Source organism: Heteronotia binoei, chromosome 4, assembly GCF_032191835.1.
Source record: "Heteronotia binoei isolate CCM8104 ecotype False Entrance Well chromosome 4, APGP_CSIRO_Hbin_v1, whole genome shotgun sequence".
Lineage (NCBI taxonomy): Eukaryota > Metazoa > Chordata > Lepidosauria > Squamata > Gekkonidae > Heteronotia > Heteronotia binoei.
Window position 1 is genome coordinate 104,347,245 of NC_083226.1, and position 19,754 is coordinate 104,366,998.

Consider the following 19,754-nt stretch of genomic DNA (forward strand, 5'->3'; position numbering starts at 1 on the left):
TCTCAAAAAAATATTTAAAAGTTCATGCGTGGCACCTGTGTGTTTCTCCTTCATCTCTCTCTTGAGAGTTCCGGCACCTCTCTCCCTCTCTTTTTTTTAAAAAGCCCTGGAAGGAACTAGAGACTTACTTTAAAAAGAAAGCTGGGAATTCAAGAAAGAAAGAACCCGCTGAACCCATCATTACAATGCTGTATGTATATAAGCATGCACAAAAATTAAAAATGGGTTGCTGTGACTCAGGGGCATCGAAATAATATGCTAGGAGGACAGATCTGACACAAATGGGACTTTGTGGAGCCGGGCAATGTGTGTCATAAAATATGTGAGGTAGTGGAGATGTAAACTTTATAAAGGACACAAACACAATTAAATATATTATTTTTAACTTAAAATACAAACATACTTAAAACTTTTGTAATATTTTGTTTAAAATGGAAAGGTGGGGGAATAGTGGGATTTGGCAATGCAATTTTTAAAATAAAACATCAAGAAAAAGCACAAGGATTACAGCAGAATCTAAAACTATAAAATGCTCTGAGCCTGGGAAAACATGAAAGGTGGGAGAATAGTGGGATTTGGCAATGCAAATTTAAAAAAAATAAAACATCAAGGAAAAACACAAGGATCACAGCAGAAACTTTGTACCTTCCTGGGTGGTAAAACAATTTTTTTATTAGTAACATATGGTAATAAATTTGTATCTATATCTTACATCTTTTAAAATTTCTTTTATCTACCCCACATATTACTTTCCACCCACCCCTCCCCCCGTTACTTGACCCCCGCCAGTGTTATCTAATTAAAAAAAATTAAAGGCACCCTTAACTATTAAAAGAAAAATTTATATTCTTCTTCTTTTTAAAACTTAATTATTATCAAAAATTGTCCAATGTCATTTTATTTTCCACTCTTTTTCTATATATCTTCTAAACTTTTTCCACTTTGTCTTAAAAACTTCTAAATCATAGTCTCTTAATATTCTTGTTAATTTGTCCATTTCACTCCATGTCGTAACTTTTATAATCCAATCCCATTTCTCTGGTATTTTTTCTTGCTTCCACAACTGCGCATACAATGTCCTAGCAGCTGAAAGCAAGTACCAGATTAAAGTTCTATCTTCTTTTGGAAATTTTTCCATTTGTAATCCCAATAAGAAAGCCTCTGCAACTTTCATTACTTCATATCCCAAAATCCTAGAAATTTCTTGTTGAATCATTTGCCAATACTGTTTTGCTCTTTCACAAGTCCACCACATATGGTAGAAAGAACCTTCATGCTTTTTACATTTCCAACATCTGTCTGGCATCTTGTTATTCATCTTTGCTAATTTTTTAGGCGTCATATACCATCTATACATCATCTTAAAACAGTTTTCTTTAATACTTTGTCATGTTGAAAGTTTCATAGAGTTCTTCCACAAATATTCCCAAGTTTCCATCTGTATTTCTTTATTTACATTAATTGCCCATTTGATCATTTGAGATTTCACTACTTCATCTTCTGTAGACCATTGTAGAAGTAATTTATATACTTTTGAAATTAATTTCTCATTGTCTCCAAGCAGAACTTTTTCCATTTCTGTTTGCTCTTTCCTTATTCCTTCAGTTTTAATATCATTCTCCACCAAGCTCTTTATTTGTTGCATTTGGAACCAATCATATTTATGATTCAACTCTTCAGCAGTTTTCAGTTCTATTTTGCCACTTTGTATTTTTAATAATTGATTATATGACAACCACTTTCTTCACCTATCTCAGCCGTTATTTTTATTACTTCAGCTGGCACTATCCATAACGGTCTTCTCTCATCTCCATATTTCTTGTATTTCATCCATGTATTTAGTAAATTACTTCTTATATAATGGGTAGAGAAAAAACCGTCCATCTTTTTTCCGTAATACAGATATGCGTGCCAGCCAAATTTATTTCCATGACCTTCCAGCGCCAAAAGTTTTTTATTTAACAACGTTATCCATTCTTTCATCCACACTAAATAAACTGCTTCATGATATAATTTTAAATCTGGTAGTTGAAATCCACCTCTCTCTTTTGCATCTGTCAAAATTTTCATTTTAATCCTTGGTTTCTTCCCAGCCCACACAAATTCTGAGATTTTCCTTCGCCATTTATCAAATTGTTTGCCATCCTTCACAATAGGAATAGTTTGAAACAAATACATTATTCTTGGTAAGATATTCATTTTAATTGCAGCTATTGACAACTTAAGCTTGTTCCATTTTAGCATGTCTTCATCCATTTTACGCCATAACTTCTCATAGTTATTTTTAAACAAGTCAATATTTTTCATTTTAATCTCTACCCCTAGGTACTTTACCTTAGAAGTGACTTCACAGCCCGTTAGTCTCTGTAGTTCTTGTTGCTTATTCATCTGCATATTTTTACACAGAATTTTTGATTTTTCTGTATTAACACAAAGTCCCGCCAACTCCCCATATTCTTGCATTTTGGCTAACAACAAAGGTGTAGCTTGTATGGGGTTTTCATTTATAAACATTATATCATCAGCAAAAGCTCTGTATTTGTAAGTAAATCCTTTTATTCTTAGACCTTCTATCTCTTTTTCCTTTTGGATCTGCATCAGTAGTATTTCAAGAGTCATTATAAACAACAATTGTGAAAGCGGACAACCTTGTCTAGTACCGTTGCTGACTTTCATACCTTCTGTAAGGTCTTCATTTATACACAACCTTACACTTTGTTCAGAGTATATTGCTTTTATCATTCTTATAAAACTTTCTCCCAGCTCCATTTTTTCCATTACTGCAAACATAAAGTCCCAATTTAAATTGTCAAATGCTTTCTCTGCATCTGCAAAGAACAATGCTACTTCTTTTTCTGGATGTCTTTCATAATATTCTACAATATTTACAACAGTTCTAATATTGTCTCTTATTTGTCTTTTGGGAAGAAACCCTGCTTGATCTTCCTTTATAAAGTTTATCAAATGTTTAAGCCGTTCTGCCAAGAGTCTTGTAAATATTTTATAATCATTATTTAATAGCGAAATAGGTCTATAATTTTTTACATTCGTGACATCTCTATCTTCCTTGGGTATCAACGAAATAACAGCTTCTTTCCATGTGTTTGCTACATTCCCTTTTATTCTTATCATGTTCATCAACTTCTGCAGTTTTGGTATTAGTTCATCTTTAAAAGTTTTAAAATATTTAGCTGTATATCCATCTGGTCCAGGTGCTTTTCCATTTTTCATTGCGTTAATTGCTGCTTCAACCTCTATTTTTTCAATAGGATCATTCAAAATTTTTCTCATATTTTCATTTAAGGGCTCTATTTTTATCTTTTGTAAATACTCATCCATCTTCTCTTTCTTTATTTTAACACCTTTAAACAATTTGGCATAGTACTTAAAAATTCTCTTTTTATTTCCTCTTGAGTAACCACTTCTCTTCCATCTACCACAATTATGTTAATTATTGTATTTTCTCTCTTTTTCTTCAATTGCCAAGCCAAATACTTTCCCGGTTTATTTGCTCCTTCAAAGGATTTCTGCTGAAGTCTTTTCAAACTCAGGGAGGGATGGTGGCTCAGCGGTAGAGCATATGCTTCGAAAGCAGAAGGTCCCAGGTTCAATCCCTGGCATCTCCAAAAAGGGTCCAGGCAAATAGGTGTGAAAAACCTAAGCTTGAGACCCTGGAGAGCTGCTGCCAGTCTGAGAAGACAATACTGACTTTGATGGCCCAAGGGTCTGATTCAGTATAAGGCAGCTTCATATGTTCAAACTCCATTCCACTTCTTTATTTAACAAATGTTTCAATTGAGTTTGTAATATTGTAATTTCCCTTAAAATTTTCTTTTTCCCTGGTCTTTTTCTCAACTCCCCTTCCTTTTTCTTTATTTCATTTTGAATGTCCAACAACTGCTTTTCTTTCATTCTCTTATCTTTATTATTCAAAGTAATCAACACTCCTCTCATTACTGCTTTATAAGCATCCCAGACCGTCTGAAAATCAATATCCTCTTTATCATTCACTTGAAAAAATGCTTTAGTTTCATTTTCTAGGTATGTCACTGTTTCTTTATTCTGTAGTAAATCTTCATTCAATCTCCATCTTCTCAATTTCTTGGACAATTTTGTAATCCACATTATTGGGTTATGATCAGCCCCAATTTTAAGTAAAAAATCTCTATCTTCCTTGTTATAAGACCTAAATCTTTGGTTTCCCACAACATGTCAATTCTAGATTTGTGTCTTGCTGGAAAAAAAAGTATAGTCCCGAACTTCAGGGTTAAATTTCCTCCATATATCTTTCAAATTTTCTTGTTTAACCAATTCAAAAAAAGACTTTGGCAAGTTTCCTTCTTTACAATTGTTTTTTTCCCCTCCCGATCTATCCAATGAGTTCTTAACTGTTCCATTAAAATCTCCCATTATCAAAACTTGTCATAGGTCAGTTCATCAAGCTGTTGTGTAATGTCTTTTAAAAAAACATCCTTTGCACCATTAGGCACATACAATCCCAATAACAACATTTTTTTCCATTCAATATTGTCTCTACTGCCACAAATCTTCCATCTTTATCTTTAAACACTAACTTTGGCTCCAATTCTTGTCTAATATACAAAACCACTCCCCTTTTCTTCTGTTCAGCTAATGAAAAAAATTCTACTCCCAATTGTTTGTTCCATAAAAATTTATAATCCTTTTGTTTAATATGCACTTCTTGAAACAAATTATATTACAGTTTTGTTTCTTAATCCAATGAAATGTTGCCCTTCTTTTTTGTGGTGAATTTAGTCCATTAACATTCCAAGACAATAATTTGTAATCCATCATGGTGCAAATTCTTTATTTTCGTAAAAAAATCTACGCAGCTCCTGAGCATTTGTAATTGTGATTCTCTTCCCCTGGAGTTCAAAGCTCAAACCTTCAGGTATTATCCATCTCATTCCATTGTCTCTCAATTTTTCTGTCAACTTTTTATATGTTCTTCTGTCGTTTAGCACTTGCCTTGGCAGCTCCTTCATGATTCTCACTTTACTGCCTCCCACTATCAATGTCTTTTCAAGGTTTTTATTCATGATCGTTCCCACCATTTCCTTTGTCATATATCTTATAACAACATCTCTTGGTAAGTTATTTTTCTTGGCAAAAAGTGAATTCACTCTATACATATAATCATGTTTTTAGTCTCTTCAGGGTCTTCATCTAAAAATTCTGCAATTATTTTTATTATATATCCTTTTAAATCACCACCCTCCCCTTCAGGTACTCCTCTCAGACGTATCTGGGTCTCCATCAATTTGCAGTCATGGATTGTCACTTTTTCTTGCATTTTCAACAAGGTGGAATCATAGACTTGCATTTTGCCTTCTACCTCCTGCACTTTCTTAGATATTTCCTCAGTTTCCTTTCTGAGAACTTCCATGTCTTTTCTAATCTCTGCAATAATTTCTTTTTTCGATTCATGTATCATCTCTTTCACCCCTTTCATCATTCTGGCCTCCATTGCCTCTAATTGGTCCTGCATTTTTTCCAATGAAGTAGCCCTTGTACGGGCGGCTTGTGTTCAGACATTTAAAAACACCAAAAATTTTAATCTCATAAATTTCAAATTTAACTATCAGATTCAAAAGATTAGAGCTTGCTTTTTATAACAAGCCTAATTTTACCATCCTTGGAGCTTCCTAGACCAAGATATTAATTTTTAAAACTTTAAAACCCTTTAAACCCCCCCGAAATTTTGGACCTCACCAATTTCCAATTCAACTATCAGGTTCAAAAGAGTAGGACTTGCCCTTTATAACAAGCCCAATTTTACTGTCCTCGGAGGTCCCAAAGTCAAAGATATTTATTTTTAAAATTTTTAAATGTTTCAAAATGGCGGTCGCAACTTTTTACTGCTCCTTGCTTTTTATTTTCCCTTTTAAAATCTTCCTAGGACCACACAAATAATATGACCAATAGTATTTAACTTCTTACCCTCTTCTAAATTAATTCCAACGATTTTTAATGTACCGAATTCTTTAAATTTTTTTTTTTTATTTTGGACTCCCAGCAATGGCTGCCAATGTTTCTCAATGGTATATATTCCCAGAGTAGGTTTTCTTTCCACTACTTCCTGCTTTTGTTGCCACAAAGTCTCATTCACACTGGTAAGGAGATCTCACAATACTTGACGTATTTCCTGTCTTGCTCAGATGTACTGCGGGTCTGTGCCAATATGACGATGGTGCTTTTTCTTCCAAAACCGCAAGTAGACTAAACAATAAATTCCTTTCCACTTTTTAATAGTTTTTAACACTGTCCTTTATATTTATAAAGTCCAAATTTCACCTCTTCCTCCCCTCTTCTTCCAAGCTCTCTAAATTTTCCTTTCCCACCTTTTAAATTTGTATCTTTAAGCTGTAAATAGTTCCAGAATAAAAGATAGTCATCTGTACCTTTTCTTCCAATTATCCAAGTTTCCACTGGTCTTGCAAAGCTTTAGATGTTTAGCGATGTCCAAGAAGGTTAGCATCCTGCCGAGCTTATGTCAAATAAATGACCTCTGAAAAACTTCTGCAGATGATGAAAATGCAACTCTTCCTGGAGACCCCTCAAAGAAGCCCCCCCCCCCGGGACTTCTTTTAAGCCAAGGTCAATCTCCTCAAAGTTTTATGTGCATATCTTGGACTAATCTCTGACTGAGAGAAGTAGGCAGTAGGCATTAATTTACCTTCCACTACCCCGAACAGAAGTTCTAGCCTGCTCCCGTTGTGAGAAGCAGCTCAGCTTGACATTTTCCTCCCCCGGAAGTCCAGAAACTTTGTACCTTCCTAATAGCAAGAGACACAGTTTTGTTTAAAATCTGGAGAGAGACCAATATAGCCAGATTCTCAGAATGGATTATTAGCCAAACAAGAAATTCAAAATATATGGAATTAACTATACGTATACTTACAACACAGTTTCAATATGTAACTATGTTAACATTCAAAGTTGGCACATTAAACAAAGGAGAGAAAGATTGCTCATCAGAATTGAACATCTTATTTTACAGTTAAATGATCAAATTAGCCACTGTATTTCTAAGCTATATATAAAATCCTGAACACATAGGAATGAAAAACAAACTCAAAGCAATAATTTAATTAAAACCCAAAGCAAGTTATTTATCTCCAGACTTCAGAGATCAGTCTTCATGGAGACAATGGATGCTTTAGTTTAGAGCCGAGGTGACCAACCTTTTGGCTTCCCTAGGCCACATTGGAAGAATTGTCTTGGGCCGCACATAAAATACATAAACACTCGTGATATGTGATGATGAGCTTTAAAGGTCCATGCATAATTTTTGTGATATCCCCCACCACATATAAGCAGAAGTGGGGGGGGGAGGATCAGTTAAAAAATCATCCCATCCCTCCCAGAAACACAGGGCCTTAATGTCCTTTCTGCTTTCAAGTCCTGCTGCAGATGGCCCAGAGCTGAAGCAGGAACCATGCCACATAGGCCCCACAAGACCCAGAGCAGACCACAGTGAAACACAAGGGGGGTCAGGAAAAAAAATCATCCCATCCCTCCCCAAAACACAGGGCCTTAATGCCCTTTCTGCTTCCAAGTCCTGCTGCAGATCGCCCAGAGCTGAAACAGGAACCAGGCCAGGCAATGCACTAAGCCAGGAGTAGGACTGGGAAGGTCTAGTCTGGGGCAGGCAACAGCCAGCAGCAGATCACCAGGCTACCTCAGTCACTCACCCCAACAATTAAAGGAAAAAAGCATAACACCAGAAAATGTGCCAATGTGGTACCTGCCAGAATCAAACAAGAACCAAACCAGAATGCAGCAAGCCCCACAGTGAAGAGATGGAGGGGGAATGCAACAGAATCCACCCGAGGCAGTGGAGCATCACCATTTTGGGGACAGCAAGCCCAGCTCCACCACACACACCCCACCTCCAACCTTCACAGAGAGGGGCCAGCAACCCCCCCAATGGGGAAAACTCCTACCTCACCTCACAAGCCCGCCCAGGAGCTTGGGAGGCTGGCTTTGCTACTCCCCAACTTTCCCAGAGAGGGGCACACAGTCACCCCTGATACCTCTAGAGCACAACTGAGGGCTCTTTGTCCTGGGTGGAAGATCCAGAGGGGCCATACCAGGAAGAAAGAAGAGCTGGAGAGCACCCAGGAGCAAAGGAAGAGCACTCACACACACATGCTTTGAGTCAGCTCTGGTACCCACTCTTGGCTCCTCAGCCTCACACCCCCAAATCTCCAGGAGTATCCCAGATTAGATCTGACAATCCTATCCCTCTCATCCCCTACCTGATTAGAACTATTGATGAGCTGACAGGGCATCACTGGTGTGGTAGGTGTTTAATTTGCCCTCAAACTCGAGATATTAAAGCGTTTATACTGGAACAAGGAGGACCTAGGAACCAGGAATGTGATATATACCATAATTTGTAACTGTAGGTTGACATATATTGGCAATATGACTTGCCCTGTAAGAATTAGAATATTGGAACACGAGAGTATAATCTGGAATAAGATTTTAGAAGCGCCCCGTTTTCCACTTTATTAAGAAAATCATAGGTGTTGATAGCTTTAGAAATTTTGTATTATATAGACATGAGAAAAAGTTCATCTGAGGATATACAGAAGATTTTATTAATAGAAGAATCTTTCTGGATTTTCAGACTAAATACTTATAATTTAAATCTTGCATTGGATTATAAACATTTTCTGTAAAATTACAATTATATGTATGGTAGGCATATCTGGCATTGTTTGCTTTCAATAATTTTATCTAAAGAGTAGGTGATTTGTTGAGCTCTTTAGTAATGAGGACAGGTGTTGGTTAAATCTGAATCTCAATTATGCATCAGCATGTAACTATCTTGTAGATGCAATGAAGTTCTGAGCAGTATTGGAACATATTAAGAACTTTCAGTCATTCACCTTTATCGGAATCTATAAATGCTACAAACAATGGTTTAACAATATTAAGGACTTTGACTTCCGGGCTTTGGTCAATGGAGGATTGAGCTGCTTCTCAGTTGGGGGAGCAAACCAGAGCCTCTGTTCTGGGCAGAGAAGGTGTTCTAAACACCTGCTGCCTACTTCTCCCAGGCAGGGAGAAGGCCAAGACATGCTTATAAAATTCTAAGGGGATTTACTTTGGCTGACGAGGAATTCCAGTGGGGTTCCTTTTTTACTTTGAAGAGTCCCCGGAGAAGGATTGCATTCCAACATCTACAGAGGATTAATGTGGTCATTAAATTGACTTAAATCCACCAGGATTTAAGGCTTCTCTGGACTGGCTAACATCTGTCTTTGAAAAAGAGCAGTGTTCGGGAAGATAGTGGCTTTTAAGGTAAAAGATCTTTATCTAGCACTCCGGGACTAATATAAGGCTAATCTGAAACTAAATTAAAAGTCTGGATTCAACTACATCATCTTAAATTAAGGAAGATAAAGGAGGGGGCAATTTTGGGACTTTTGAAATTGGAGAAATAAGGTTAAAAGAGGAAAAACAAACTTTGTTTTGAATACCTGTGGTCAGGTCAGACAGCCCCCTCCAAAACAGATCGGCTGACTTGGTGAAGACGTCACAGGAAATGGGGTCATAGAAACATTGCAAGACTTCTTAACCATCGAAAATGAGATTTCGTGGCAAGAAAGGGAGGAAAAAGCCATTAAGAGAAGGGAAAATTGTAAGCCTCCCAGCCCTCTCCAGGACTATAAATCATAGAGAAGTGCCAGCAGTTATTAAGAGAAGGTCAAAACTTTAAAAATTATTTAAAAGAAAACGGGACTTTAAAAATCAGTGGAGCTGGCAGATATCATCATCAAAAGGTGAAATCTATTGGAATATATGTTTTGAATCAAGTTTGGTGCAGCCCAGGAGAAAAAAGGAAAAACTTTTTAAAAGGGACAGAAAAGCTGCGGACGCCATTTTGAAGAATTTTAAATTAAAATAAAATTAATATCTGGACTTAGGAGCCTCAGGGAACGGCGATTTTGGGCTCATATAAAAGGGCATGGTCTAATCTATAAGACTGTGTAACTGAAAACTGAATTCGTGAGGTCAACATTGGAGCCTATTTAAGCAATGGGCAGGCAGTGATGTCTGCGCAAAAACCAAGAGCAAAGCAGATTCGAACAAGGGCTGGGTCATTTGAAGAAGCAAGAATGGCTAAATGGCAGGAGGCAATGGATGCTATGGAGGCAGGACTGGTAAAAATAATAAAAGAATCATTAACAGAAATTAAGGAAATTAAAAAAGACATTGAATCCAGTGCGGAAGAAGTAAAAAAAGAAATTAAAAAAGAAATTGAAGATCTTAGAAAAGATTCTCAAGCAGCGTTAAAGAAAGTTCAGGAGGTGGAAGAAAAGGTGAAAGGCCAAGATATAAGAATAGATACAGTGGATTCCACTATTCAAAAAATGCAGGAGAAAGCATTGCTACAAGACTGTAAACTCATGGAAAATCAAATACGATTGAGAGGGGTGCCTGAATCTGCTGAGACTGATTTAAGGACATATATAATTAAAATCATTGCTGAATTCTTGAATGAAGACCCAGATGAAACCAGCTATCTTTATGACTACATTTACAGGGTAAATTCGGACTATGCCAGAAAAAACAAATTACCAAGAGATGTGGTAGTAAGATTTGTGACAATAGATATGGTGGGGAAGATTCTGAGTAAACAATTTGAAAATTTATTGGAGGTGGATGGCAGCAGCGTAAGAATTATAAAAGAATTGCCAAGGAAAGTCATCAATGACAGGAGACTGTATAAAAATTGACAGAAAACCTGAGAGAAAATGAAATGAGATATAGATGGATACTTCCAGAGGGTTTAAGTTTTGAGTACAAAGGAAAGAGATTCACAATTACAAGCACTCAGGAAATGACAAAGTTTTTGGACGATCATAAGGAACTTGGGGGTACAGATTAAGAAAAAAACCCATTATGGATTACAAATTAATATCTTGGAATGTAAATGGACTGAATTCACCACAAAAAAGAAGGGCAACCTTTCATTGGATTGGGAAACAAAAATTTAATATAATTTGTCTGCAAGAAGTTCACATTAAACAAATGGATTACAAATTTTTGTGGAAAAACAACTTGGTATAGACTTTTGCTCATTGGCCAAGGAGAAAGAAAGGGTGTTGTTTTTCATATTAAACAAGAATTTGATCCAAAATTAATTTTATAGATGATGATGGTAGATATATTGTGGTGGAAATGATGCTACATTACAAAAGAACTTTGTTATTGGGATTGTATGCCCCAAATGGAGCAAAAGACTCTTTCTTTAAAGATATTATGCAACAATTAGACCAAGTGGCATATGAGCGAATTATGGTAATAGGAGATTTTAATGGAACAGTTAAAAATATTTTGGATAGATCTGGGGGAAAAAATAATGATGGGAAACTACCAAAGTCATTTTTTAATTTGGTAAAACAAGAGAAGACATATGGAGGGAATTTAACCCCAAAGGACGTGACTATACTTTCTTTTCAGCAACGCGTAATTCTTTCTCGAGAATTAATATGTTATGGATTTCAAAAGATCTTGGACTTTTAACAAAGAAAATAGAGATTCTTCCTAAAATAGGGACAGACCACAACCCAATTGTGTGGTCTGCAAAACCTGCGAATAAAACATTAAGATGGCGGATAAATGAAGATTTGCTATAGAAGCAGGAGGTGGTGGCGTCTCTGGAAAAGAAGACTAAATTCTTCTTTCAAATAAATGAAAAAGAGGACACTCAATTTCAAATTGTGTGGGATGCATATAAAGCGGTAATGAGGAGCACCTTAATTACACTGAACAATAAAGATAAAAGAGCCAAAAATAAGCAAATGATGGACTTTCAGAAAGAAATTAGGAAAAAGGAGAAGGAGTTCAAAAAACGACCTGGGAAAAAGAAAATTATAAGGGAGATTACAATATTACAAAACCAATCGAGACATTTGTTGAATGAAGAAGTGGAATGGAACTTAAAAAGACTTCAACAGAAATCTTTTGAAGGAGCGAAGAAACCTGGAAAATATTTGGTCTGGCAAATGAAAAAAAAAAAGGAGAATAAAGTTAATAATAAAATTGTATCGGGTGGAAAAGACATTATTGATCAGGAAGGAATTAAAAGAGAATTTTACAAATATTATGCCAAGTTATTTAAAAGTCGAAAGGTGGATAGATAAAAAATTGTTGCATATCTATAGAAAATTAAAGTAAATCCCTTAACAGATAATATGGAGAAGGTATTAAATGAACCAATTGGAAAAGGAGAAATAGAGGCAGCGATTAATTCAATGAAATTAGGAAAAGCACCCGGTCTAGATGGCTTTACAGCAAAATTTTATTAAGTCCTCGTAGAGGCGCTAGTACCAAAACTTCAGAAATTGATGAATATTATAAGAATAGATGGGAAAATCCCCGACACATGGAAAGAAGCAGTAATTTCGTTGATACTGAAATGTTATATAGGTGGTACATGATACCTAAGAAATTGGCAAAAATGAACAATCAGGTGTCGGATAGATGTTGGAAATGTAAAAAACAAGAAAGATCTTTCTACCATATGTGGTGGACTTGTGAAAAGGTGAAACAATTTTGGCATATGATACAGCAAGAGATTTCGAAAATTTTGGTTTATAATATCAAGAAGGCACCAGACATTTTTCTGTTGGGATTTCCAAAACAAGATAGAACGATAATTTGGTATATACTTTCAGCTGCTCGGACATTATTTGCGCAGATGTGGAAGCAAGACAAAATACCAGAAAAGTGGGAATGGACTTTAAAAGTTATGCATTTGAGTGAAATGGACAAGCTTACAAGAATCTTAAAAGAACAAGATTTAGAGAAGTTTAAAAATGAGTGGGAAAAATTTCAAAAATATGTTGAAAAACAATGGAATGTTAAGGGATATTTGGCAATCTTTTATAATGATTAAATTTTAAAGGAACGTTAAATGGAATATAGTAAAACAGTAAGACTATTAGAATATATCTTTTTTTGTTCTTTTGATAATGACTAAAGGACTACTATGAAGATGGATTACAATGATAATATATGGGGTTTTTTTCCCTTTTCTTTTTTTTGCTTTGTGATGCTTGCTTTTTTATGAAGATTCTTTAATAGATTAAATTGATTACCTGTTTTTTTTAGCAATTTAATTAAAATACACTGCTGGGGTCACCGAAAGGGGGGGGAGGGTGGAGAAAATGTAATGTATATGTATTAATTTTTAATAACAAATGATAAGTGTTATTATATATTACAGTATAATAAATTGTTTTAAACAATCAATATTAAGGACTTTAATGGTGTCTTGACTGGATTACATCAATTTACGTTTTTGTATATGAGGCTTGTGGATTTACATTTGATGATATTTTAGGATATATATTGAGTATAGTTGAAATTAGTAATTTGGTCACAATAACCTGTGAATTTTTTCCTATGATTAAATGAAAGCCATGATTGCTTACATATTGGGACTGTAGCTTTTCTTGGTGGAAATTGTAAAAAACATACTCTTGGTTGGTTTAACCCCCAAGTTAGTTCCAATCTAATATTTCTTTTATAGGTGATCACAAAGCACATATAGAAAACATTTTTATCCTCCCTATTGTACGTGGAATTGCTTATGGTTTATGTTACCCACCCCAAGGGCTATAAAATTAATAAAATAAAGCATTTCATCTGTAAAGTCCCACAGATGTTATAGAAGCTCTGAACATTGCAGGCTGTTTGGTTTCACTTTATTCACATTATATTGGTACTGCATTGTAGTTGCCCAATCAAATGACAAGTAAATGTATGCAGCCACATGAAATAAACAGTATTTTGCACCCCCACCTAAAATTCAGATTTCTTGAGGGATTTTTTTTGGGGGGGGGGAGGGAATTGCCAAAAAAAGACAAATAAGTGGGTTCTAGACCAAATCAAGCCTGAACGCTCTCTAGAAGCTAAAATGACTAAACTATCATACTTTGGTCACATTATGAGAAGAATCACTGGAAATGACAATGCAAGGCAAAGTTGAAGGCAGCAGGAAAGGAGGAAGCCCTAACATGAGATGGACTGACTCCATCAAGAAAGCCGCAGCTTTCAGCTTGCAAGACTTGAGAATGGCTGTTAACAGGACATTTTATTTATTTGTTTGATTGATTGATTTACATCCCGCCTTCCCCGCCGAAGCAGGCTCAGGATGGCTCACAACATAAAATCCTACAACAATTAAATTAATAAGTATTAAAATTACATATTCGGTAATAAAATAAATATACAATGATTAAAATAGTTAAAACAGAAAAACAGAATATTGAGTTGGTGCTATTCTGGTGGCGACGGCCTTCTTCCACTTCTCTTAAGTACCGGTGCCAAGTCAATTGAATGCCAGCCGGAAGAGGACAGTCTTGCAGGCCTTGCAAAACTGCACAAGGTTCCGCAAGGCCCTCACTTCATCTGGCAGTTGGTTCCACCAGCAGGGGGCTACAATTGAGAAGGCCCTATTTCTAGTTGATTTCAATTGGGCCTTCTTCAGCCCTGGGATTACTAATAGATTTTGCGATCCTGATCTAAGTTCTCTCTGGGGAACATGTGGGGAGAGACGGTCCCTAAGGTAGGCAGGTCCTAGGCCATAAAGGGCTTAAAAGGTAATAACCAGCACCTTGTAACGAATCCGGTATACTATGGCAGCCTGTGCAGTTCCTGTGGTACCGGCTGAATGTGCTCCCACCTAGGAAGCCCCAATAACAGCCGGATGGCTGCGTTCTGCACTAGCTGCAACTTCTGGGTTTGGCACAAGGGCAGCCCCATGTAGAGGGCATTACAGTAGTCCAGCCTCGAGGTGACTGTTGCATGGATCACTGTTGCCAGGTCTCCGTGCTCCAGGAAGGGAACCAACTGCCTTGCCCGCCTGAGATGGAAAAACATGGATTTAGCAGTGGCTGCTATCTGGGCCTCCATTGTCAAGGCAGGCTCCAGTAGCAACCCCAAGCTCTTAACCTTGCACGCCATTGCCAGTGGCGCAAATGCTGGTAGGGGAATTTCCCTTCCCAGACCACCACGACTCAAGCAAAGGACCTCTGTCTTCGCTGGATTGAGCTTCAATCTACTCAGCCTAAGCCATCCAGCCATGGCTTGTAGCGCCAGGTCCAAATTTTCTGGGACACAGTCAGTCCGGCCGTCCATCAGTAGATAGAGCTGGGTGTCGTCAGCATACTGGTGACAACCCAACCCATACCTCCGGGCAATCTGGGCAAGGGGGCACATGTAGATGTTGAACAACATCGGGGAGAGCACCGCCCCTGAGGCACCCCGCAGTCAAGTGCATGTCTCCGGGACAGTTCACCCCCAATTGCCACCCTTTGTCCCCGACCATCAAGGAAAGAGGAAAGCCATTGCAAGGCCAACCCCTGAATCTCTGCGTCAGTGAGACGATGGGTCAGCAACTGATGGTCGACCGTATCGAACAATGCCAATAGGTCCAACAACATCAGTACCGCCGAGCTGCCTCGAATCAGATTTTGGAGAACATTCATTCATAGGTCACCGTAAGTCAGAAGCAATTTGACCGCGCTACACACAATCTACTCTGTGAGGACAACTTACTTGCCACAGATCACCCATTCATCTTAGTCACACAAAATATAATGTTGTACTTCACAGGGAATGGATGGGCAACTATTGTCTACTGCTGGAAAAGACTGCTTATTCTACAAAGCTAAGCATCATCTTCTAATATTCAGGCCTGGGACCAATGGTTACTCAGGTGTAAGTAAACAGAATTTGACATATGGAAACCCTAGATAGTATAGTGTTTGAATGAATAACCAAACTGACAATTAAAACACAGATCCAACACTACAACAGAGGATGCATTGTTCCACATTGCCATTTCTATGAGATAACCCAGTGGATATACTTCTTTCCCAAGTTTGTTGCATATCCACCAACAAGAAGGCAGAAATTGATTATATTGAGTTGCTAAAATCTGATGCTAATAAAATTCACTGTGTGCTTTTGGAACAATTTTGAATATTAACCCCTAGAATCCCTGCGTCGGCGGTGGTTTCATCTAAAGCAGGCGAGTCAAACTCACTTGTTATGAGGGCCAGATCATGACCTTGTTGGGCCGGGCCAATGTAAAATGTAATGCCAGATAGGGGAGATATAAACTTTATAAAGGATGCAAACATGCACACTTAGCTTAATCCACCTCACTGGCTTGTTGAGCCTCAACCAATGGAAGGAAGAGAGGCTTGTCTCAGTAGCTCTGCTGTACAATTGAGAGAGCCTGGCAAAGCTAGCTCTCCTTCCCCCACTTCCTCCCCAAGTGAGGAACTTTGCGTTGTAGCTCCTATGTGATTGAGCAAGCCTGGCACAAGTTGTGATGCAGAAGGAAGCAAGAGAGGGAGAAGGAAGCAAACGACAGTGATTTGCTTGCAAGTCTTCAGGAGCCTTCCAGGAGTCTGCTTCAGCCCTCAGGCTGCATGTTTGACACCCCTGATCTAAAGATACACATTTGTCTAAGAACCAAGGAGAGTTTAATTTATGCTGCCATGAGGCAACAGTGTATTTAAATTTAGCATGTCAAATCTTCATGGTTACTTCTAGCTTAAGTTGAAGCTACAAGAAATCTTTGAGCATTATATCGTTTTGTGATTTTTTTGGCATTATTTGTTCTATAGCAAACTGGCTATAGAACAAGTTAAGTATATAGTGTTAAGTAACAAAAGGAAATTCTTGAAGCACACCAGTCAACAGAGCTTGGATCTCAGAAGAACTTTCCCAGAATCAAGGATTAATTAATCAGTCTAAGCCCAAATTCTGTTTTCTCTCAGGCTCAGCAGCAATTTACATCGTGGTAGTCATTCAGCACTCCTTAGCATTTCAAAGTTAGTAGGAACCTGCCTGTTCAATGTACTTAAGTGACAGACAAATGTGCCATATCCCACTTTTGGATTATGTTGCATACACTATTTTCATATTATGCAATGTACCTTGGCCACCTGCAATACACACAGCTTATCCAAGTCTGTGAAAAGGGCAAACTACAAATTAAGCCAATAAAATTAATTTGGAAAAGCCTGCAGTGGCTTCCAGGTGATCAGCACATCATGACTAAACCTATTTGCGTGGTACGCCAAAAAGTCCCTTGCATCACTTGTTTTCAACTCTCTGCAGAGGTTTGATGGAGCAGGTCTTATTACAAATCCTGTTTTATTTTGCTGGCTAATACTTGCAAAAAAGTAGCCACCTTAGTCTGCTGTAGCTAAGTAAAACTGAAATTAAGTGGCACCTTTAAATCTACTTCAACAGAAGTTTTGGCTCTTGTATTCTCAGTTCCAACATCTAAGTGTTATAACAACCACACAAAGTATATGCAAAGCAATTGTTCTTTAATGCAACTCGGGCACACATTTGATTTGTGACAAAACTGGTCAATGACTTTGTTTACAGCCATTTGTAAACAAAAGCTTCTGTACATGAAGTCTGAATATGCACATTAATTTACTGGATTCACACAGATACACCAAGTCTCTTATAATACATGTTTGTTTGTAAGAAAGCCAGGAGCTTTCCAAGGGTTGTTTTAGCATGCTAGTGTATTGCAAACACATCTTTCTAAAAACCTCCATTAGATCAAGCATTGACACAGAAGCAAAATAGGACATTTAGTGATCAGCATTAGTACTTATAAAGCCTAATCCGTGCTTTTAGACAGCAAATAAATTTCAGTGCTTTATATTAAAACAGGCAGCAGAGCTCTGCTCTACAGCCTACCTACTCCTGAAAAATAAATAAAAGGTGTACATGGCTAAAACCACAAATAGAGGGTTTGCTAGAAAGCAAAATACCACCAAATTCACTCATGGATCTTTCAGAGGAACTTCAGTGTTGACAGTTTAAAAACTGACTACATGAGAGGCTAGTGAGTCCTTTTGTAATTGAGTAAAATTTGGAAATAAATGCTAATGAAAGGCTTATGACTGAATACTCATACACAAACCATACAGTATTTCTTGGGAGAGTGAGGTCCATTAGATTTCAACAGTACCTCCTGCCATGTATTCTAAAGGATTGACTTCCCAGTTTTTATTTTTATGACATTCTGCTTCTGCTTTGCATTCCTATTAATATTCCCCTTCTAAAGCTAAACTTGGGGAGCATCCGTAACTAAGATTCTTATCAATTTTAATCACAGACATTTCTCTTTAGAAAAAGCAACAGCAATTTAGCTGCTTGCTGACATCACATGGTGTTTTCCAGAAAAATGTGAAGAAATCATTATCATGCTATTATACCAATGGAAATCCAATATTGATGTCCTTGACCATAACAATGTTTTAAAAATACTGGGACTTTAATCCTTTTGTAGAGCAGCTACATGAAAAAACAAACAAAAACAATAGTAAGCACTGACAAAATTCATTCTACCCAGTTTTTGAAAGCATCCAAATATAGTCAATGTAATTCTCATTTGAAGACACAGGCAGAAACGAAAAAGTAATCCATTGTGCAACTGCCTCAGAAAAGGCATTTTGGAGGGAAGTACAGTAGTACTTCTGTAGAGGTACCATTCATTTCAAATGGAGGTTATGCTGAAGAAACAGCCAGTAGGATTGTTTGAAGCTATATCAATAACTGTCTGCAAATCATACCCTCCAAACAACAGAGATTTTAAAATATTTTCTCATCAGATATTTCACCATTTTAAAAGCCATCTTTTCATCTTCCTCTGATCAGGTACTGTGTAAAGGACATAGGAGAATTTGTGTCTCTATTTACAAAGGAGCATCCTATCTGGTAAGAAACTATCACTGTGAATTCTAATCTTTCAGATTTCATTTGCTTATCAGTTCAAGATGTGAATTTTCAAGGGGCATTATCTATTAGCCCTTAAGAAACATTCTGAAGCAGTGTGGAATAAAGAATTTTAGTGAGCTGTAACAAAGCTACATGTAATGTATATTGTACAACCACAGCCCCAAACCCTTTGTAAAATCCCAATATGCCTTCTTCACGCTTTATTGTATTGATGCAGTCTCTCATTCCTTCATACTGAGTATTGATAGGAAGAACTTCATATCCAAGGTCTGTATTGTCAATGATGGTGCGGGTCCCTTGAATGTGAAGGCGGTGTAAGACTGTCTCCAGTGGGTACAGCATGACATCAGCACAAAGGCTGGCAGCAAAGCTAGCAATAAGTTCTGGAAAATAAGCATCCAGCATGCTTTGCACAGAACTGGTGCCTTCTGTTGTGAGACTGGAAGGATTTTCCTTTTTTAGAAGTACAAGGACTATTTTCTGGACAATGGAACTAATGATGTAATGCAGAATTCCATGCAGAACAGTAGGAAAGGTCAGTGCCAGAAGAGGGAGCAGCCGTTTGCTATGGGGCACTCCAAAACCCATTGCTCGGCCTATACCCTCTTTTAGGCAATCTAAGATCCCAGGATTATCCCGAATAATTTCACTCTGCAAGAAAGAATATTTACAATCAGTAGGCATTCATTCATATTGGTACGATAACCATGAGATATTTAAACAAATTCAGTTTGATTATCTATAGTGCACATTGCGGAAGTTTGGAACTCAAACAAATTGGTGGACATACTGTAGATAAACCAGTCCACCACCTCTAGGTTTCTACATCTTAGTTCAACACTGGAGCCTGAAAACCACATTGACCATTTAATAGTCCCATAGAAACTGATGAAATAATTTCATTTCCCATCATTATTACTGGCTATTATACA

The 19,754-nt window shown here is 37.2% G+C and overlaps 1 protein-coding gene and 1 non-coding gene across 2 annotated transcripts in view; one reads left to right on the forward strand and one right to left on the reverse strand.

Annotated features, from left to right (window-relative positions):
• Positions 1-3,551: 3,551 nt before the first annotated feature.
• Positions 3,552-3,626, forward strand: TRNAS-CGA (transfer RNA serine (anticodon CGA)). Its single transcript has one exon. It is a non-coding gene; the product is annotated as a tRNA-Ser (tRNA).
• Positions 3,627-17,372: 13,746 nt separating this feature from the next.
• SLC25A46 (solute carrier family 25 member 46) overlaps positions 17,373-19,754 on the reverse strand; it is a 29,940-nt gene continuing 27,558 nt past the window's right edge. The window contains exon 8 of the mRNA XM_060235623.1: positions 17,373-19,473. Coding sequence (XP_060091606.1) covers positions 18,895-19,473 — 579 coding nt within the window. The 3' untranslated portion in view covers positions 17,373-18,894. The remainder of the gene's footprint in view (positions 19,474-19,754) is intronic.